The following is a 22,289-nucleotide window of genomic DNA, read 5'->3' on the forward strand; positions in this document are numbered from 1 at the left end:
TGGTCTTTCAGGGCTCCCAACAGGGTACCCATTGCTATTGTAACTGAGTCCCTCCACCTTGCTGCTTGTCCTCCTCTTTTTCTCTTTCCTTCCACCTTCCATCAAAGCCTTCTCCAGAGAGCTGGGTCTTTGCATGATGTGTTTGAAGTAGGATCATTTGAGCCTGGCCATTTGGGCCTGGAGTGAGAACTCGGTTGATTCGTTCGATGATCATCAATTTGTTTCCTTGGCTGTCCGTGGTAATCTCAGGAGTCCTCCAACAACAAAGTTCAAAAGCACCAATATCCTGCTTCTTCAAAGTCCAACTTTCGCTTCCATGGAGGGTCACAGGGAACATCGCGGCTTGCACGATTCTGATGCAACACAAGCGAGCACATTTATACTATCCGCGGGAGGGTGGGCGGGGTCCACGAATCGGAAAGCTGAGCTGCAGCCCTCCAAGCCCAGCGCGAAATGCTCTTGCGGCAGCAGCCGACAAACGACGCGGCGGCGGAGACGCTCCAGCCGGGGCCCGAGGACCGTCCGCCCGCCGCTGAGAAGCAACCGAGCGCCGCGGAGAGCCGGAGCCAGCAGGGGGAGCTCCCGGGAGCGCTCTCGCCCGGCGGCCTCTCCCCTTCGCCTTCCCCTTCCGGAGCCGGGCGCGCCAAGAGACGGGGCCATGCCGCTGGACCACAGGCGGGTGCCGGGCCCGGAGGAGTCGCAGTCGCTGCTGCTGTACGTGGCTGCCGGCCAGAACGACGGCCGGGAGGGGGCCGACGCCAGCCGGGACCCGTCGGCGCTGCAGCCGCTCTTCGCCCGCGTGGGGCTGCTGAGCCAGGCCAAAGGCTCGGCCTACGTGGAGCTGGACGGCGGCACCAAGGTGCTGTGCGCCGTGACCGGCCCGCGCGAGGCGGGCGGCGGCGGGGCCAACGCCCCGGGCGAGCCGCGCGGCCGGCTGGTCTGCGAATTCCGCCGGGCGCCCTTCTCCGGGCGCGGCGCCCGCGGCCGGCCGAGCGAGAAGGAGCCGGAGCTGGCCCTGGCGCTGCAGGAGGCGCTGGAGCCGGCCGTGCGCCTGGCGCGCTATCCGCGGGCGCAGCTGGAGGTGAGCGCGCTGCTCCTGCAGGACGGCGGCTCCTCCTTGGCTGCCGCCATGTGCGCCGCCGGGCTGGCGCTGGCCGACGCCGGCATCGAGCTCTACGACCTGGTGGCGGCCTGCGCGCTCTGCCGGGCGCTCGGGCCGTCGGGGGGCGAGTGGCGGCTGCAGCCCACCGAGCCCGAGGAGCGCGCCGCCGCCGCCCGGCTCACCGTGGCGCTCCTGCCGTCTCTCAACCAGGTGGCGGGCCTGCTGGGCAGCGGCGACGGCGGGCCGGCCGACAGCTGGGCGCAGGCCGTGCGCCTGGGCCTCGACGGCTGCCAGCGCCTTTATCCTCTGCTGCGCCAAAGCCTCCTGCGCGCGGCCAAGCGCCGGGCACCCGGTCACCCGGGGCCGGCGGACATGGACACGGCGGAGCCCCCGGCGGGGACGACCTGAAATCGCCCTCGGGGCTTTTCCCCGCGCGGCGTTTTGCGCAGGAACTTGGCAGCAAGAGTTCGCGGGAGCGGGCCGCGCGCCGGACTTGGATTTGGGATGCGAGGTGAAGACGAGGCAGATGCGGAGCAAGAGACCTGCCTGATCCACGTAGCGTCGGCCTCTGCCTCCATTACTCTGGAAATCTCCGCTGCCGCCTCCACTTTGGAGATGTGACTTTGCTGCTAGGTCTCCCCAGAGAAGGCACCCTGAGCTGTTGCTGTTGGACTCCAGCGTTGCATGGCGGACTAATTTGATTTGGGTTAACTGGAGGCTCTGCAGACTCTCTCGATCCCGCAACCACTACCCTGTGCTGAAAGTCCACCTGTCCCAGGGAGGATGAGAGAATGTTGGTCATTTGGGGGCTTCCTCTGTCCTGTTTGTTACTGTGGTCATTTGGAAGGAAGGAGGACTGGTTCCAGAATATTTCTTGTAAATCAGGGTTAGGTTGAAATGATGGCTGTACTTTCACTATGGTTAACAAGATTAAGCTAAAACAAAAGAAATGGTGTTATGTCTTAGAGGGCTGTGGGTATCAGGTTATGACAGTAAGCAGTAACATGGCTTGTTTGGTTGTGCTTGTGAGCCCAGTGTAATTGGTTAACCACAGCTTGTTTAGTGCATTGGACAGGTACAGCCAGTAGGTTTGTGTGAATGGACATTTTTAAAGGTCAGATTCCTTTTGATACCATCTTCCAATCTTTACTCAAAAATGGGGGGGGGAAAAGCCTGCGTGTTTGTTTTGTTGTGTTTTTCCTGGCTTCTTCTGTCCAGGAAATGAGCCACGTTTTATTTCTTTTTCTTGATCCTCTTCTAGGTTGACTAAATCCTTGTTAGAACATTTTTTTTCTCTTCAAGTCTCCTTTGTCACTCTCCCAGCATCTACATTCAATGTGATTTTTCCTCTGATAAAGGCTCACTGGGGCTTCTTCATGACTTTCTGGCTGTTGTTTGAACAGATGAGTTCAACAGACCGGTTGTCTTGTTTATAATTACACAACTCTTTGGTGTAACTGGCTTTGGTTTTTATGTATGTTGCTTTGAACGGAAACATTTTACAAAAGGAAGCGTTTATTCATCTGGCATGAGACTGAGATGTGGCATTTTGAATGCGAAGGTGAGGGGATGACACTGGCTTTGTTTCCTTAAGAGATAAGAGGCAGCTTTCAATGGTCCCCAGCTATGATGGCTACACAGTAAGTCTGTGGTCTGTTTCTAATACCCAATTGCTGGAGAACTTTTGTGGGCTTCCCAGAGGCATCTGATTGGTCACCTTTGGCCTTAGCAGCAAGGATGATTCTTAGGATGGATTCATGCATTGCATTAAGCCATAACCCAAATTAGTTTTGTATGTTGTGTAAATCCAAGTGATGATCTAGAGCAGGATATACTATACACTATATGCTAGATAGGGACGCAGTGGCGCTGCGGGTTAAACCGCTGCGCTGCTGAGCTTGCCGATCGGAAGGTCGGCGGTTCGAAACCGCTCAGCGGGGTGAGCTCCCATTGCTGGTCCCAGCTCCTGCTCACCTAGCAGTTCGAAAACATGCAAATGTGAGTAGATCAATAGGTACCGCTTCGGCGGGAAGGTAACGGCGTTCCGTACAGTCATGCCGGCCACATGACCACGGACGGGTCCTTACGGACGCCAGCTCCAAGGCTTAGAAACGGAGATGAGCACCGCCCCCTAGAGTCAGACACGACTGGACTTTACGTCAAGGGAAACCTTTACCTTTACCTTTTATATGCTAGATACAATACACTATACACTACACTCAGGATATTACTCTAATGCAGTGTTTCTCAACCTCGGCAACTTTAAGATGTGTGGACTTAAACTTTAAGCCAGCACAGGGAATTCTAGGAGTTGAAGTCCCCACATCTTGAAGTTGTCAAGTTTGGAAAACACTGATCCAGTGTGACAGGTAACTCCAGCCACTGTAGTTAATTCAATAAACTGTTAAAATAAGCCATGGTGAGTACAAGAGCAGACAAGCACTGTGCAGCCATTTATGACACAGATTGTTTTCAGACCATTCCTGGAGTAGGCAGGGCCAAAAGTGTGTATGTGCAGCTCTGAGGGGGTTTCTTGGACACCTGCTTTTACCCCTTAAACCACCCAGAGCAGGTCTTTCCTGTGGGGGGTTAAAGTAGTCTCCTCCCAAAGAGCCCGTGTGGTTCATCATTAGTCACCTAAGAGCTGCTCCAGGCCATAACATCCTTGTTGTGCCTTGCTTAGAACAATGTATGCATCTCAAATCTCAGAACTACATCTCTGCAGGAAAGATGAATCTGGACCCGAAGCATCTTGGGCCTGGCATGTGATTGCTCTTTGGGCACCCATAAAGCAAAAAACACACATTTGATCTGTAGCCCATCGCTACTGTTTATTTTGGAGCAACAACGATTGGTTCAAATGTGCAGTCACAGGGCCTGCTTTTCCTCCCCTCTTTCTCCCATCCTAGGGCTATTTTTAAGTTTTTTTTCCACAACAGCACATGAGGTTCTCCCTTGAGTTGAAACAGGAAGCTCTCCACCAGCTCAGAGGCCACAGCAATGCTGCAGCTGAACCTCTCTCTGTCTCCTGTGTACCAGCACGGGTTGCAGGGAAGCGATGTTGGAGGCTGCACAAGCTGAAGGCATGGAAAGAAATGCAACACAGAGAAAAGGAAATGCTCGGCGAGGGGTCCCAGCAGGGTAGCCCTCCCTACTTGCTTCCTTCAGGATCCAGTGTGTGATTTCTCATCTGCAAGGGAACAAAATACTCAAATGGTAACTCTGGGCTTGGTCCCACAGCAGCTTCCCTACTTTTAAGCATGCTGGAGGTCAGTGAGAGCTTATTCAGTCCACCATGGCTTCCTATGACATCTGAACCAGGTCACCGTGTCTAGAAGTGTTGAAGCATATTATATTTCATCGCTCCTGAATGTTGGATGGTATGGAGAGACCCACTGGGAGTTGGAAAGGAAAACATCTTCAGTTCTCAATACATCTCCAGAATTGTTTGGGTGAGCATCTACATACATAACAGAGCGAGTTTGGTCTAGTGGTTAAGGCTCCAGGTCAGAATCCAGGAGTCTGTGAGTTCTAGTCCCACCTTAGGCATGAAAGCCGGCTGGGTGACCTTGGGCCACTCCCTCTCTCTCAGCCCAAGAGCCAATCAGGCGTGGTAGGAGAGTTCTAGTCCTGCCTTTGGCATGAAAGCCGGCTGGGGGACCTTGGGCCAGTCCCTCTCTCAGCCCAACGCACCTCACAGGGTGGTTGTGGGCAAAATAGGAGGAAAGAGTGTTAGGTATGCTCCCCGCCTTGAGTTATTTAAAAAAATCTTTAAAAAATAAATAAATACCAAGCCTCATTATAGATTTCTTGCAATAACAAACATCCCCCAGAGGGGGCAGGGTATACTTTTAAAGCAGTGTTTTTCAACTTCGGATGCTTTAAGCTGTTTGGACTACAACTCCCAGAATTCCCATCAGCCATGCTGGCTGGAGAATTCTGGGAGTTGAAGTCCACACAGCTTAAAGCGGCCAAGATTGAGAAACACTGCTTTCAAGGGTACAATCATAAACATACTTCCTAACATAAGAAACTACATAGGCTGAGTCAGGTCCTTGACCTGTGTACCTCAGTGATGATCCAAACCTCATCTCAGGTTCCCAAGAGGCTTTGCTAGTGTTACCTTCCAATGCTGGGCAGTGAACCTTTTGCAGACAATGCAGGTGTTCTGCCATGGAGCTAAGGCCTTTCTCCAAAATAGTTATCCCAGATAACACAGTGAGCTATCTTTCTCTTAAATCCAGCCATTTGTCCAACTAGCTCAGCATTGTTGATACTCTCACCTGGTTTGTGCACTCTCTTAAACCAGGAGTGGGCAATCTTTATGTGGCTGTGGAGGAGGCTGCACTTTGGGGTGGTGGGACCTATGCTGGGTGGGACTAGGAGTATTGGAGAAGGATTGAGTTAAGGTGGAGGTTGGTCTTCATTTTAGTTTTCTTTTTTTTAAAAAACGGTGTAGCCTATTTGAGGAATTACACCATCCCTTTGGCATATTTTCAAACTCAAAATGGTAAGAAGTCACACCACCAATTTTTAACAACTGGATTCAGAGATGGTTTAGGAGCTGCAAAGAAGGGGAGGGAGTGTTGAGTTGTGGAATCTCAGAACGCCCACCCTAGTGTTAAGCCATGGTTTAGCTATGTTTCATTGAGCAAACCACAATAGCTCAATTCACACAACAAGTTGAGTCATGAGCTATTTGGTTTATAGACCAAATGGCTGGATTTTTATAATTAGAGAAGCCGAAACTGAAAAACTGCATTATGGTTTAATGGGAGGGATGAACTCAGTCACCGGCTGGCAGCAGCTCACCAGATTTTAGCTATTTTCTTTCTGAGCCCTATTGAGAAATAAAGGAAATCAAGTTTCCTATGAGTCAAGCTTGACTACTTGTGTATCCTTGGGCATATCTGAGTTGCTCTCTTCCTAGCAATAGAGAAGTGGGTTTTTCATTGCTGTCTACTGGGCTATTGTTTCAATGTCTAGCTTACAGCTCTGGGATTCCCTGGTGGTCTCCTATCTAACAGTAAACAGGTTGGATTTGGTTGAGCTGCAGTTGAGTTGGTGCTGAGCCATATTCTTCCCATAATGAATGCAGCAGGGCTGTTTTCTGAACAAGCTTCTACAAGCACATACATGACATTTGATTTGGTAAGGAGTCCATTCTTGCTTCTTTGCGTGGCCCTCGAAAGCCTGTGTGCAATTCCCAGAACCCTCCAAACATTGCTGCCAAACTGGAATTTTTAATGTCATGGAAGGAGACAGTGATTAGATGCAGGAGAAGCAACGTTAATTGTCTAATTAAGTTGAATTTAATTACAATTAAATCAGGGGCATTATTGTCTTGGTTCTGCCTCCCTTTTTAGGGTCTTGTTCTCACCCACCTTTTGGAGCACATACACACCTTTGTGTGGTCCTTAGCCTAAAAAAGTTGGGCTCCTCTGTCCCATACTGTGAGGCACCTGCACCTCTCCCTGTTCTACTTCATAAATCTCTTGGCAAATGAACCATCTGAGCAGCTCAGGCCCAGGCATTAATTCAACAGCGAAGTCTTTTCAGCTCGGTGTTTTCCAGCCGGGCTACCAAAGCAAGGACCTCTGGAATAATTTAGCCCACTTGCACCCTGAGCTTCTGCCTGCCCCCCCTCCTTTTCAAGCTTCTGAGACATCTCACAACAGGAGCAGGAGTTACAGCAACATAAATATGCCATGAGGCAAATGGGGATGGATGCTCTGAAGTGTGAAGGAAATGCAGCAAAATCCCAACTGGTGGAATAATGCGGGCCACCTATCGGTTGAGAACAAAGTCCGCTTTGCATGTTATCACTGCTGTGGGAATGGGGATGTGTGGAGCAGAGAAGAAGATTCATTTCATAAGGTCTTCATCCCTCCTCCTCCTCCTCCTGGTTTGGTGTTCCTCAAATGACACAGAATAAGAGAGGTGAGAAGGCAACAGTTCAGCTGCAGAAGAGAGGAGCTGTCTTGCTAACTGGAGGTCCATTAAATCACAGGTTTGCTATACTGGTAGTCCTCAACTTATGACCACAATTGGGACTGGGACTTAGGTTGCTAAGTGAGGCAGTTGTTAAATGAGTCACCTGATTTTCTGACCTTTTTTGCTGTGATCATTAAGCAAACCACCGCAGTCGTTAAGCAAATCCATTGACTTTGCTTGTCAGAAGCTGGCTGGGAAGGTTGCAAGTGGTGATCACATGACCCCGGAATATCGCAATCATCGTAAGTGCGAGCCAGTTGCCAAGCGCCTGAATTTTGATCATGTGGCTGCAGGGATGCTGTGACGGTTGTAAGTGCAAGGACCGGTTGTAAGTCACTTTTTTCAGCGCTGTTGTAACTTCAAACGGTCACTAAACGAACAGTCGTAAGTTGAGGACTACCTGTACTGCCTTTGCAAAAAAAAAAAAGATACCAAAGGACCATTTCTACCCCTTATTTTACAAATGCTCTCCACGTATTGTAAGACAAAAAACAGGTTTCTGCAAATTATTTCATTTTTGCTGTGTCAGTGGCATAAAACGCAATGCCCCACTTACTGCTTCTTCGGTGTCTGTGCTCTCCTCAGCACTATCAACATCTTGCTGAGTGTTGGGACCCTCATTTCCGGGGCTTTCGTTCCTCCTGGTTAGTACCCCTCCTGGATAGGATGTGTCCACGCTGGCTAAGAATTTTTTCTTGCTCTCCTTGGTACCTGCGAGATCAGAGATGCTCACAGTGGGGTTTCGCCCACTGTTCTGGGTGAGAAGGAGCAGGGTGTTTTGCAGCTCACCCATCTTTGATGTGCATTTGAAATACCTTGGGCCAGGGATTTAGTCCAACCCCCTGCCTGAGGATTTCTGCCTTGGGCAGGGGGTTGGACTAGAAGACTGCCAAGGTCCCTTCCAACCCTATGATTCTAAGGTCTGAATCAACTGCATTTTGGGGTCTTGGCCCTTCCAATGCCCTTCTCCACCTCACCTGTGGGGTGTTCCCGCCGTTGATCCATCCGATTCAAACTTTCCAGCAAGTTGTCCACCTGGGCTTTGATCTGGCTCAATTCCCCTTTGATGGAGTGCAGTTCTTCTGCTCGCACTGCAGGGAGGAGGGGAGAGATGGGGGAATGAGCTACGCTCCCTCAAAGGCCCTCTGCAGAAATCGAACTGGGAACCATTGGCTGGGGGAGGGGGTAATTAACGGATTTTATCCTGCAGCCATTTGCATCCATGCTAATGAACGGGATAATTTCCCAGCTTCGAAAATGGCAACATCTGAAAAGCAACTGCTGCAAAAGACACAGCCATTGGGATCAGGAGAATTGTTTCCCCACGCATATCTGCAGGCACATTCACGCAAAAACGATTGGGCGCGTATTGGGTGTTGTGTTTTACACCCAGAAATCCTGTTCTTCAAAAGAAGTGGGTTTGTATAGGAACGGCTTGGAGATTATTTCTGGTCCTTCGGGCATTTGACTGAATTGGCTGGCTAGTTCAGATCACTATGAAATGCTGCTTTAGCTTCTAAATTTCGTTCCACCATCATCCCTCCAAGTTACATTTCGCTTCCTGTTCTGTCTCTTTCCTTAAGGCAGCTTAATTCTGTTTCTCTGTCTTTATAGCTTCTGCCATCCTTGTAGACTGCCTCCTGTCTTCTACTTGCCCACAAATGCTAATCCTTTCCCCCATTTTCCTTTCTTCTCTAGAGAAGATGAACTGCAAGCAGGTGGCCAGCCCTGCTGAGCATCCCAAATATTTGTGAATATTCTGTGCTCAGCCGATCAGCACTGGTTGCTTGACAGCCAGTGTGACTTGCAAAGGAGTGTTTAACCTTGAATAGACAAACATGTCCAAGACCACTCTGCATCAGATGAAGTGAACTGCAGCTCATGAAAGCTTATGCCTTTTTATAAGAATGATTAGTTGGAAACGATGCTACCAGACTCCTCCTGGATTGTGCTACCCTAGACTAACGAAGCTGTCGTCCTACAGTGCCCAAGATCCAATAGACCATCTTGCCACCAAAGTTTTCTCCAAAATCTGGGTCCCCAAACACCTACATTTTGTACGGCCTGTAGTGGAATTGCTGTTGTTTCTTAAGTCTGTGTGGGGGCCCAGGCTGGTCTTGCTTCCAGCTCCTAGGTGGCTTCGTCTGGTCTTGATAGGAATGTGGCCGATAAGAGGAGGGATCTTTTGGTATTCATAGATCCTGCAGGAAACGTGGGCAGAAGTTCATTTGCAACAATTCTCTTAAAACATAAGCCTAGATTCAAGACAGAGTCGTGTAGAAGTTTAGGGAGAAATAAAAGCCAAGGAAATCCCTTCAGTTGCCATCTCAACGGCTGAATCACACAGCAAAGAGAAGAGATTAAAGCACTAAACTCACCTGCATGGCAAATCGTCTTTATAAAGCTCATAGTCCAGGTCACAGTTGTTGCTGCAAGGGAGAAGAAAGGCTTATAAATGCTCATGCATTTGCTGTTTGCCAGAGCTGGTGATCCACCCACTCCTCAGCAGCAGATCTGAACCAGCCTCTCCTCAAGCTTAATCCCGTTCTCTGTCTTTTTTTAGTCAACCTAGTTATCACCCCCCAAATGCCTTCACTCAAAGCACTGCAATATCATCCATCTCTATGCATGTTTGAATAAAAGAAGACTGGAAAGCATTAAAATGCAGTATAAATAAATCTGCTCTTTTAACCAATGAACACTGCAAAATGCTAGACATTTTGGTTGAATGCCATATGGTTCCACTTTGGCACTGAAGCTGTTGTATCTTCCTTTGCCTTCAAAGGTGGGGGAAAATGGTGTAAAGCTTCTTTAGGGGGAAAAACCTGATTCACTCCATCAAAACTGGATCAGGCAGCCACTTCTCGGCATTCTGCTGATCAAGACTTCCAGTGTTAAATTTAACTGCTAGTGATTTTTGCGCAGGGGGAAGAAAAAGGCTGTCAGCTTATATTCTTTCCTAAAGGAAACAGACATGCCTGTAATAAATCTCACACTTCAGAACATCAGGTCCAGGAACAGCATAATGAGGAGGTTTCCAGAGAAGCTTCATCTTTTGGAACAGAGAAGGTAATATAATGACCAGCTGTTAAAAAAAGGGGGGGGGGGTGAACTTGCAAGACCTGTTTGTGTCTTGCTTGGAAATGGAATTTTAAACAGGTGGAGTTTTTTTCTCTACCCTGTGTGGCTCACAACATCTGCCAACATTCCCTCCTCTATGCAACTATTAAAAGATGCATGAGCAACATGTATGTTATGGCTTGGTTTCTTGGGCAATAAATTAGACCATGTCTTCTCCAGGACTGAACTAGAACGCTCCATTTTATGAGTGCCGGTACTTCTGACACAGCTTCTACACAACAGATTTCACAAACATCTGCTTGTGTGAACCAGGAACATGCTCAAAAGAACAAGAGAAAGTATTTGAGCCAGGCATTCCTGTTGACCTTTCCATATTCCAGTTAGGGAATGCATGTATCGGTTTGCATGTGTGGGTGTACCACTCAACCTGGTGTAAGAAAGCTATCCAGATGCGTCAAGAGAGTGTGGGAGCAAAGTTGCCAGACGTACGCTTGGAATACTTTGCAGAATAATTGAATTTTATTCTGCTCGGAAGCCTCTCCTACTCCCGGGTCAACCTTCCGATTTCATGGCTTGATGGCAAAGAGAGAAGATTGGGTGACGCTTCAGCTGCTGGTCTCCTCAGTGACATTCCCTGTGAAATGTCCTTGCTGATTTCGGTTCATCTGTTTTCCAAAATGGAATCGCATTGGCTTAATGGGCCAGGCAGACTGATTTGCTTCCCTCCCTTTGTCTTTTTCTGCTCTTTCTATGGCTTGGCCACTCCAGGCTAACCTGGTCTGTTTGTTGGAATAAAGTTGCACCTCAGAGGGATAAGAAGCGCTTCTAAACCTCTTCAAAGCTTAAGAGAAAAAAAATCTAGCTTTGTGTTCCATGGCATATCACCAGTTGGTAGTCTCAGTTGCTACCCAGGACTCTGGAATTACAGATAGTCCTTGCTTAACTACCACAATTGGGACCAGAATTTTGCTTGCTAAGCAAAGCAGTCATTAAGCGAATCCAACCCAATTTTACAACCTTTTTTGCGCAGTCGTTAAGCAAGTCACTATGGGTGTTATGCAAACCACATGGTTGTTAAGCAAATTTATTTATTTATTTATCAAATGTGTCACCACCCATCTCCTCCCGCCAGGTTCCCCATTGATTTTGCTTGCCAGAAGCCGGCCAGGAAGGTCAAAAATGGTGATCACGGGATGCTGCGACAGTCATAAATGCAAACCAGTGCCAAGCACCCAAACTGGGATCACATGACCGTGGAGATGCTGCAATGGTCCTAAGTGTGAGAACTGGTCACAAGTCGTTTTTTCAGCACTGTTGTAAGTCTGAACCATCACTAAATGAATGGTTGTTACATGAGGACTATAAACAGTATGTTTCCAAACTTCTAAAGGAAGAAAACATCTTTTAGTTTCCCCTTTCTAGAAGAATGAGAGAAAATTGTCTTGCAGTTCTTGGAAGTGATCCTATCGTGAATGTGCAGGTTTCAGTTTTGATATACCACTTTTCCTTGGATTTTAAGGTGTTTTGCTTGCTTTTTATACTGCTTAGAGAGCAACAGCAATTGCAGAGCACTTTAGATACCGTGTTTGAAGAGAAAAACCCTCCATGATTATGCAGAACAGACAGTCTTTTGCAAACAGTGGCTTTTACTGGCATTCACTTGGCCAATAGCACTATAAACAAAGAGGAACCATACTGAACAAGTGAACTAATTTTCTAGTTTAGGATATATTATTTCCAGCACTCTGCACTGTGATTGCACCAGGAAATGGATGCAGAATATGACCGTTGCTATTACAATAATAATAATTTATTAAAGGTGCATGCCACCTGATTCTCAGCGACTCTGGGCAGTTGCTGCATGTTTCAGTGGAGCAATACAAAAATAGGGTTCTAGCCTTGAAATCGAAAGTAGAAATCGAAAGTACTTGGGGGGAAAACACACAAGCTCAATACGCAAATTTTCCACTAGTAGGCACCACTTGCTAATGACTCATAAAAGCAGAAAAACGTGCCAACCTGGACCTATTTGCTCCTGTAATATTGACACCCACAGCAGAGCGCAGTGTTTCTCAATCTTGGCTGCTTTAAGATGTGTGGACTTCAACTCCCAGAATTCCCCAGCCACCATGTCCACACATCTTAAAGCGGCCAAGGTTGAGAAACACTGGCATAGAAGTTTGGTTAGCTACCTTTTTTTTAGGGCAAACCTCGCACACAACCCCTGGATAGGGGGCGCTTTTCTTCTGAGGCATAGCTCCACTTTCTCTGGCTCCAGCAGACCAGAGAGCCCCAGGGCCATTCCTGCATCCGGCTTTCAGTAGAGCCAAAAGGCAGAAAAGCAAGCGCAGGGCATTTGAAGAGGAAGGGATTGATCTCAACAGGACCTCTGTATCAGTGTTTCTGAACCTCAGCAACTTGAAGATGTGGGGAATTCTGGGAGTTGAAGTCCACACATCTTCAAGTTGCTGAGGTTCAGGAAGCACTGCTCTATATGAAAGAGGACATCAGCTGGGACAGACTTTCATTTGGGAATGCTGGTGGCATAATAAATTCTGGGGAGTGTGTTTCTGTGCACGTCTGGTGGTTTTTCTCCCCTCCTCCTCAGCCTCTTTGTACCCCCAAGAATGGCATCCAGCTCCTCCAGATCCATCTGTGCCAAGCTCATACCCTACCCGAACACTGAGACCCAAAAGCAGGAAGGCGCCAGCTCTCAGGATGTCTAACACTGGAATGGAGCAAGAACAGGGTCTGGCATCTGGTGGGGGGAAGGGGGATTTACGAACCGCTAAGGGCGGCTGGCAGAAGCAACACTCCTCCTTTTAAAGGCACAGACAGGCTGCGAGCTGGCAGCTACAAGAAAAGGCCAAGCCAGGAATTCTGGAAAGCCTGTCGCAGGGGAGCTATTGTTTGCCCCTGGAAGTTATTTTTGGATCCTTTTGTTTTTCAAGCGTCCATCTGTTGGCTGCTCCACTGCTGAGAGGGATGGGTTTGTGACTGGAATGAGAACTGCTGGACGCATCCAAATTCTCTCAAAAGGCACCGTGGTTGCAGTTTGCTGAATGTCCTGGGATTGGGGAACTGGGGTGGCTTCCTATGTCCCACAGATACTGTGGCTCCTGAGCCATAAACACCCGGGCTACCACATCTGTTGGCCTTCCCTGCTGCCTGCCTGCCTTGTAGATGAAACTCATTCCTGTTTGTGTGCAATGCATAAGAGGCTATGGCTGCATTCACACAACCCACTTAGCCAGGTGAGCTAAATAACCTGTGTGACTGCATTCACGCAACACCCTAAGCTTGGTTAGTTTTAGGCTTGGTTAAGCTTAACACGTGGCAAAAACCCATTTGTTCTTTTGTGATCCAGTGTACTGCAAAAATCCGGAAAGTAGGTCAGTTCAGTAATCAGGTAAAGAAGGCAGTGTGAACGCAGCCTGGGGGTAGGAGAGAATATTTGAAAGTTCCTATACTTCTCCATTCATTGTCAACTTGGAATTCAGCTGAGATGTTACAGATTAGGAGCATGTATTTGCATGTGAAAAGTTAGCAGTTCAATAATCTAATTAATTCATATTTAGCTTTCACTGCTTACCCGCTTTTTTAGCCTTTCGCTGTAGCTCTACCTCCTTTTGCATTGTAGCCCATGATGGGCTGCTCAGAAGCTGGTGCGTCCTTTGGCTTTAAAAAAAGGTAGTGTAACCTCAGCATAAATATTTCATGAGTAACCCATCTCTAGATTTAAGGGACCTTGGCTGAGAGGATTTCCTTCCAAGCCTTTGATGTACAGTTCACCAACAGCTCCCAGTGACAGCATACTAGCTGGGGCTGGACAGCTCTCCCCTAAAAATCTCACAGCATACCCCATAAAGAAGTTAAGTTGGGCATTGTGGGAAATTGAAAAGAGCCAGTTACAGCTACTAGGACAAGGAGGACCATGAGGCACACAGACTTCAGGAGTTGTGCAGAGATGCTGGGTTTACTGCTGGGAATTATCATCTTGTAACAGGTGCCTCAGGTCTCTAAAAAAGTTTTGCACAAATCAGAAAACTCTCATTCTTCTGATTCTACAGGTAGTCCTTGTTTAGCGATTGCCCCGTTTAGTGACCATTTGCAGTGACGAAGATGATGAAAAAGCAACTCTGGAACCAATCCTCACATTTAAGACCTTCACAGGTCTGTAAAGCAAAGGAAAGCTGAAGTAAGATGGTAAGCACAGGTGCAGTTTCACTTAGTAACCACTTAACGACCAAGTTGCTGGTCCCAATTGCGGTAATTAAACAAGGACTACCTGTAGAGAAAGAGGAAGTTCTACCTTTACATTTAGGCAGGCCTAAGTAGTGCTGGTTAAAATAATGAGAACTGACCAACACCTTGCTCTTTTGCTGGAGATAATCTTTCTTGTCAAGCCCACTTTTGCCAGTTGACTTATCCTCCTGCAAAACTGGCCTTCTAATAGCGAGGGCCTGCAGGCATATTTGAACCATGCCTGCATTTTACTTTAGAAGAGTACAATAAATCAAATGAGAAGCTGGCTTGTTGCTAAGCAAGGCACCAGCCCCCAGCATCACATAAGCCTGATGGACATTCTTAAGATAGAAAAACAGTGGGCAGGTTTGCTTGAAAGTGTCTCCACTCCCCACCCCATCCCTACCCCACCAAAAAAGAAAAGACCCTGAGGAGATACAGCATATCTCAGGGAGAGGGATCTACAAAGGAAGGGAGAAGCCTCATCCATTTACTTTCTGGAAAATGGGAGATCAGTTTAAAAATCTCAATGCTGGGGCTGTATCCCTTTTTTAAAAATTTTAAGCCAAAGATTTGGGATCAGTCCTGCCTTCCTCGGTAGCCATTTTGTGAACTATCACAAAAGTCTACCCTGGGCATCCATTCGGTGCCATCTCCAGATTCCAAAGGATTTGTTGGCTCCCCAAAGCTGGCCTTGCTGCTGTAGCCTGTTCAGTTTCACTTTGCCCAGATCTGATTCTCTTCTCCTCTAGAAACAGATGCACATCAGAGCTGGCAGGGGCCCTTGGCGCTGAGAGATCACCACGAGATTCCTCCTAGTGAATGATCCCAGATTCCACTGGAATCCAAGGGGGTGGGAAGCCAGCTTCTTCCAGCAACTGCATTCTCTTTCTTTTGCTTTGTCCACCCCCCGCCATGCACTGACTTCTGACTGAAATATCAGCAACCACATCATTTTCCTCTCCAGCCCTAAATAAATATATAAATCCCATTAAAAAAACAAAAACAAAACCTATTCCATCATCCCCTTCTAATCTGTTTTATTGGCAGTGAAAAGGAGGCCCTTGGGAGGATCAAACCGGAGGAAGTCCATATGTGATAAAAGATCACACAGCCTGCTCTTTTATCTGCAGCCATTTCTGAAAGCAAGCGGAGTGAGGCAACGGCTGTCAGAGAATATCTCTTTCTTGCTGACAGACCAATATTTCACTCAGAAAGAAAGTGGAGCTTATCCAGGGCTGGCCCAGGGGATAACATCTCTTTCTGCCTAGTTTTATATGATTGAAGCTGAAAAAGGAGTGGAGGCGTCCTAAATACATTGGATTTCCACCAGATACTAACTCGGCTTTTCTGCTGGTCCTATCCTTTTATGTGAGTTACTCATTTATTGCATTTCTATCCTGCTTTGTCTCTGAGGGCTCAAAGATGGAGGTGCCCATTATTTGGAGCCCTGCAATGACAGCACTGTGAAATAGATTAGTCTGAGAGACAGTGGCCCAAATTCGCCCACTCCTTAACACCGTACACTAATATTAGTCAACTTAAAAGCCTAGTAATATTATTACAATTCTCATTGCCTGTCATGACTGCTTATACACCTTTCCTACCAGCACCATATTAGCACCTTTTCTATTATAGGTAATTATTACCAAAGGTTGTACACACCAGCTGATAGCCTTTGATGAACTCTAAAAGTTCATGACCTGTGTTTCTTGCCCCAGTTTAATACACAAGACAAAAGTTTCCATTACTGGGAACTTCAGAGATATGGAGAAACCATCCTATTAGACAAAACATCAGAATGTACAAATGAACCTAAAACTGACCACTTTAAGCCCTTCAAAAGCACAGAACTCCAATAGATAGAATACAAGATTGAACCACCACCAAGTGATCCTTCATGGTGCTGAACCTTCTCCATTAGCAGTCAGTGAAGATTCTTGGGTTAAGAGGAACTCCTTTGGCCCATCGACTATGTTGGTAGTAGAAGTACCTCCAAGCTGCAATGCAAGGCTGGATTGACACTGGAGAACTTTTTTAATTGTATGCAGCACCATAGAGGTGTCAGTTTCCAAAAACAAAGTCTCAGCTCAGTAGGCACATGACGAAGAGTGCAGCACAAGGTCTGCTGCGTTTAGAACACAAGCATAGACACACAACTCATAAGTGTGGGAGGTGGATGGTTCAGTGTCCAATAACATTGTTTTTGCACATTCCAGCTGTTGTAAGTTTGTCATTTTTTCAATTTTCAGCTGGGCTTTTCAAACTATCATTCTTCTTTCCTGCACTTGTGATATAGCTTTAAAAAAAAAAAAAAGGAAAAGGAACTGCTATTTTCTGGCCTTCTCTCTTCCACTGTTCTCTTGATGCTTTGTCTATTTTCCTGTCAACATCACAAGCAAACCTCTCTGAGAACTGGATCTAGTCCACTTCATCATCCATTCTAGTCAATTTCATGGAGAAATTGTAATGGAGAAATTCTATCTATGGGGACACCAAGAGTCAAAAAATGACTTGATGACACTTAATCAATCCAGTCAATTCCACAGTACAACAGACAACTTTCTGCCTTGGTCTTCTCTGCTCATAGAAGAACTGTGCAGACTTTCCCTAGCAGTGTCCAGAACCAAATTGAAAATAGGATTATGCAAAGCTTCTAAGGAGACATTTATGATGCCTTAAGTAAAACGCCCCTTTCATGCTTTTTGCAAAACGTCATGCCCCCTTGCTTTTAAACAGCAAAGCAAAGCATTGCTTTACTTTATGCAGCTTCTGGGGTCTCTTCTGGCTTCTGGAAGTGTCAGAGGAGGCCCCACAAAGTGAAGCAAAGTGTGTCGCAGTCGCATCTTGACAAGACGAACAGCCAGACATATGCCGCACCAAGTGTCACTTCTAGCAAAGCACAATCACTTTGCACAGCCGAACAGACAGTCTCGTGACTTTCAATCATGCTGGCAGAAAATGTATTGTTTGTGGATGGAAGCTTTGAATGCTTGATCACAAAAAGCAAGTAAAAAAAAAAAAGCATGTTTTTAAGTAAGTGTCAAAATGTCAAAAGAACCAAATGGAGCATGAGTCACATGCTCCATGAGTGAAGCACATTGACAGGCCCAAACATGTAGATCAGTGTTTCTCAACCTTGGCAACTTGAAGATGGGTGGGCTTCAACTCCCAGAATTCCCCAGGCAGCCTAGGGATTTCTGGGAGTTGAAGTCCACACATCTTCAAGTTGCAAAACACTGATGTAGATAGTACTTCCATGGCCCTCCCCTTCTGTTTTTGTTTTTGCAGCCCATGTTGGAAACCCTAGTTGTTGTTGTCGTTATTAGATTTTATTATTATTAAATTATTTTTTTATTATTAGGTCCCACCTTTATTTCATATCTATCTATTTTATATCTATCTATCTACTCCTGCCTCCTATTTTCCCCACAGCAACAACCCTGTGAGGTGGGTTGGGTTGAGAGAGAGGGACTGGCCCAAGGTCACCCAGCTGGCTTTCATGCCTGAGGAGGTCCTAGGCCTCAGTTACCTGGTTTCTAGGCCAGCATCTTCACCATTACAATGGATTTTGCTGCCTTTTTCCTCTGCCTCTTTTCCTGTGCCTCTGAGCAGCTAAAAGCTTTCACTGCTTCTCCTTTATTCCAAGAAGTTCTTCCTTTAAAAATGTCTCTGTGCCTGTCTACTATTTACACTTGTAGCTTAAACAGACAGAAAAGAAAAATGGCATTTCAATTGCTTTGTTTTCTGCTTTAGCATTAGTTCCCCATATGTAAACACCTGCATGGCTAAGGTAGCAAATAGGATGGGGTAACACTGACTACACATCACAGACATACGCCTGATTTCTAAGAAAACAACAGTGAATGTTGCATTAGACTGGAGCTGGTGCCAGTAATCTTAGCATGATATTTATCCATATTTCTCTTCTCTGATTGAGATTTCCCACAGAAATCGGCAGGATGGGGGCGGGATTCTCCAGAGAAGGAGATATTCTCAAGCAGGGCTCGCCCTTAGAACTGACAATAGTAGTACTCCTGAAAAAGCCCTTCCCATAATCTTCCTTTGGAGTTTCATGGAATCCCAGGAAACCCTAAAAGCTGATAGGCTCCAAAACTATGATTTCACAATGAAAGGGAGGATATTCACATGTGCTTAATGAAGGGCAAGCATCATACACCCTCCACGAAAATTTCTCCAAAGTATCTGTTCTCCTAAATATCTAAAGCAAATTTTCTCCTGTCAAAATGAACGAAAATGACTAGGGAAAAAAAACTGCAAGATTTCTCTGCTATGCATGCATTTGACCCTCTGTAAGTAAATCCAATTTTAGTTTACCAGGCCAAATATTTAGTTTACTACTGCCAATGTTTGGTCTCTGTAAACAATTATTATCCATCCTGGGATAGATCATGAACTTAATCCATCCTTGTCCAACCTAGTGCCTTTAAGTTGTTTTGAGACTACATCTCCCCAAACTCATAGCCAGAAAAGTCGGCAATTCCAGGAATTATAATCCCCAAGCTTTGAAAGAAGGATGTTCCTAGTCTCATAGAAACATACTTGCCAATTGCTCTCCAGGTTGTTAGTTTTAATTCTAAGAGCTGTAAACAGCTTAGGTCCTGCCTACCTAAGAGATTCTTAGTCACATTACAATTTGTGCCATACAGAGAACTTCCGAAGCCATTTCACATTAGGTTCAGTGAGATCCATCCCCAGTATATATGGAAAAGCCACTTGGTTGGTTGAATGGACTAGAGAGAGATCCAAATCCCCATTCAGCCCTGAAATTCACTGGGGGATTTGGGGTCAGTAACCATCCTATTCTATCTCATAGGATAGTTATGAGGAGACCGGGAGAAACCATGTATGTCCTTAAGGCACTTAGATGGAAGATTGGATAGAAGGAAGCATATCTTGACCCATGCTCCACAATTCTCTGCTTCCAAATTGGTTGCTAGCTTTTCATATTGCTACCAAGGGTCATTTGGGAAAGCTACATCCCATTCCTTTGCCATCCAGCCTCAGTTATGCATGTGAATACCCAATATACAAGATCTGCTGAAAGGAGTTATTCTGCAGCTAGAAGGGACAATGGAGGTAGAAGTTAAGAACTGGATGTTCTGTGCCTCAAGCAGTTCTCACCCTAGGGCAGTGTTTCTCAACCTTGGCAACTTTAAGGTGTATGGACTTCAACTCCCAGAACTCCCCAGCCAGCTTTGCTGGCTGGGGAGTTCTGGGAGTTGAAGTCCACACACCTGGGAGTTGAAGCCCACACACCTTAAAGTTGCCAAGGCTGAGAAATACTGCCCTAGTGAAATCAATCTACTGGTCTTACATTGCCTATTTGCATACTCATCTTTGAAATACACCTAATTTGGTATATCCAATCCAGTCTCCAGGGAGATTTGATTTTGACTCCAGCCCTATCTGAGTTTTGGCCAATCTGGAGATTGTTCATGGAACCATTCCAAGCAACTTTAACTAGAAATAAAGGGTTAGTGTTGGGGGGAACAGCGATGATGTGGGGAGAAACGGCAGAGGTGGGGCTGACTCACGGATACAGGCTTCCGGTGTGCTGCCTCTTCTGACCAGGCCTCGTATGGCTCAGTTTAGGCTCTCGGGCCATGTCTATATCTAGAGAAAAAGAAAAATTTGGCAAGGAGGGAGAAACAGCAGAGCCAAACAAGAGCCCAAGCAGGAGAGGGCAGATTTGGCAAAACAGATTACCCTTTGAGTATTTGTGAGGAACAAAGTTCAAGGCAAAATTCAGAAGGAAACGAGGTGTGTACCTCTTTTCAACCTATCGGTGCTATTTTATGAAATATGGAATCATCTGAAGTCAGAATTAGACTCTGCACTCAAAGGACAGAGAGTATCAATGCAAAAAGTCATCAGCACCATGAACCCCCCTTGGGAGGGCAAAGATGCTCATCCCGAAAAAAGACCAGCTTTCTTCTTTCCCATTTGGCTTGCCAAGGATGACCAAAAATATTTTTTTTCTGATAGAGAATTAATGTTTCCTAATCAGTGGAGAGAGAAAAGAGCTGTGCTTCTTGCTGCACTAAAAATCCAAAATGCATTTTAAAGATGAGGTACCTTCTTAACCATGAACTGGAATTGGGGCTGCTTGATATACTTACTTGGATGAGAATCGTAGAGCAATCGGTATGACTTGTACTTTGGATCTGAGTATTCATGTGAACTTGGGAAGACCAAATACATGAGACAAAGTTTGTCCTTTCCAAATCTACTTCTATCCTTTTTGGCCCATCCAAATGGACTCCCATCCACCCCCAGCCAATGATGGCACCCCAGAATCTATCTCTGCTTGGGACATTCTCAAGGTATACCCCAAAGTGCTGTTTGGCTTGCTATCAAACTCTACATACCATCACTTCTGAAATGTGGTCTCTGCTTTTTTGGGATGGTGGGAGGAGGGGTTTACAGTTTACAATTACAAAGCAGGCTCAGAGCCCTTTAATATGAAGGAAATTGTTCTAACGCTGTAGGTAGAATCCCGGTAGCATAAGCTATTTATTCTATGAGGGACAAAGAGAGGCGGATTTCTGGTCTTCATTCCTTGCCTTGGCAAAGCTACCATGCCCAAAAGTGTTTCCCAATTTGTTCACAGACACACTCACCCATGGCTGATCCTGCCCAATTTTCCAAGCGTAGTGGTCACAGTGAACCATAAACCGATTACCCAAGCTGGGGTTCCACCAATCTCTAAGCTAAAAGGTAGTTGACTGGTATGTCATGCAAACCAAGCTGCTTGGAAAGGCGGAACTTCAGTATTTAGGGGAAGGCTAGACCGAAGCTTGCGAAGAAGAGCAAGAACAGTGAGTACACACACACACACACACACACACACACACACACACACACACACCCTCTGCCCATATATGCCACACACACACACACACACACACCCTCTGCCCATATATGCCATGATTTGAAAAAGAGAAGTTTCAGAGATGCTGATTGCCTTCTGGCTGCGATTTGGTAGGTCAAACGCACTGCCCTAGACGCCCTGACAACCTTCCAGCCTTCCATGGCCAGGTATATCGATCGTGCCCATTTTCAATGCCTCTTTGATCTAACTTTCTTTCACCAAAGAGACGGTTATATGGAGAAGAAAAAGAAGGGGAGGGTGGGCAAATGGCATGCTTTGCTTCCAAGCAAGAAACAACCCCCCCTTCAAAAAAACCCACCACCACCCACTGGCTATTCTGCCTAGCAAAATACAATACGTTGGTTTGGGGTGCCTTCTTGAAATGTGCCCAGCTGTGTATCCAGAAAAGAAGGGGGTTGGCTAGTAAATGTGAAAGGGAAAGCCCCCCCCACAAGGCTCAGTTCTCCCTCCCCCTCTCCATGCCTCTTCCCCGCCTGCTTTCCCCTCGCTGCCTCTGACTGGCAGCCAAATTCGTGCCACCTTGCCTTGGGGTGAATCCCTACATCCAGCCCAATGAACAAAATAGGGTTACTCACATCTCCAGCACCCTTCTCTGTGCCCAAAAAGTGCCATGCCACCCAAGAGAGATAGAAGGGGAGGAAGGGAGGACCTGGTGCCAAGTGCGGGAGTCTCAATCTCTCTCCAAGCCCTCAGCAAGGTTTCTGGGCAGCAGTCCCCCCCCCCTCAGAAAGAATGGATCTCCAGCCTGAATGCTGTACCAGAGGAATGTACCAACTGGCGTTGTGAGGGGGGGTGCTGGAAAGGAGGGGGAGGGGTCAGGCAAAGCAAACCATCTCCACATCATGAGCAGGGGAATTTTTACAGCCTCAGATTTCCATCATGATGAGCAGCTCCATATTATTATTATTGGTTTTAAAGTGGGGGGGGCACGTTTTAGGACAGGGTCTTAAA

At 46.7% G+C, this 22,289-nt stretch overlaps 2 protein-coding genes across 2 annotated transcripts; one reads left to right on the forward strand and one right to left on the reverse strand.

Moving 5' to 3' along the window:
- Positions 1–624: 624 nt before the first annotated feature.
- EXOSC6 (exosome component 6) lies at positions 625–2,563 on the forward strand. The gene has a single exon (XM_063313003.1). It carries the CDS (start codon positions 659–661, stop codon positions 1,508–1,510), a length of 852 nt encoding a protein of 283 aa, XP_063169073.1. The 5' UTR covers positions 625–658; the 3' UTR covers positions 1,511–2,563.
- Positions 2,564–3,914: 1,351 nt separating this feature from the next.
- On the reverse strand, positions 3,915–22,004 carry LOC134503813 (RNA-binding Raly-like protein). Its single transcript, XM_063312723.1, has 7 exons — positions 21,914–22,004; positions 19,981–20,059; positions 9,475–9,525; positions 9,149–9,297; positions 8,074–8,187; positions 7,653–7,807; positions 3,915–4,292 (listed from the first exon to the last, which is right to left on the reverse strand). Exons 1-7 carry the CDS (start codon positions 21,948–21,950, stop codon positions 4,254–4,256), a joined length of 624 nt encoding a protein of 207 aa, XP_063168793.1. The 5' UTR covers positions 21,951–22,004; the 3' UTR covers positions 3,915–4,253.
- Positions 22,005–22,289: the final 285 nt, after the last annotated feature.

The sequence above is a fragment of the Candoia aspera genome, chromosome 11 (genome assembly GCF_035149785.1).
Source record: "Candoia aspera isolate rCanAsp1 chromosome 11, rCanAsp1.hap2, whole genome shotgun sequence".
NCBI classification, from domain to species: Eukaryota; Metazoa; Chordata; class Lepidosauria; order Squamata; family Boidae; genus Candoia; species Candoia aspera.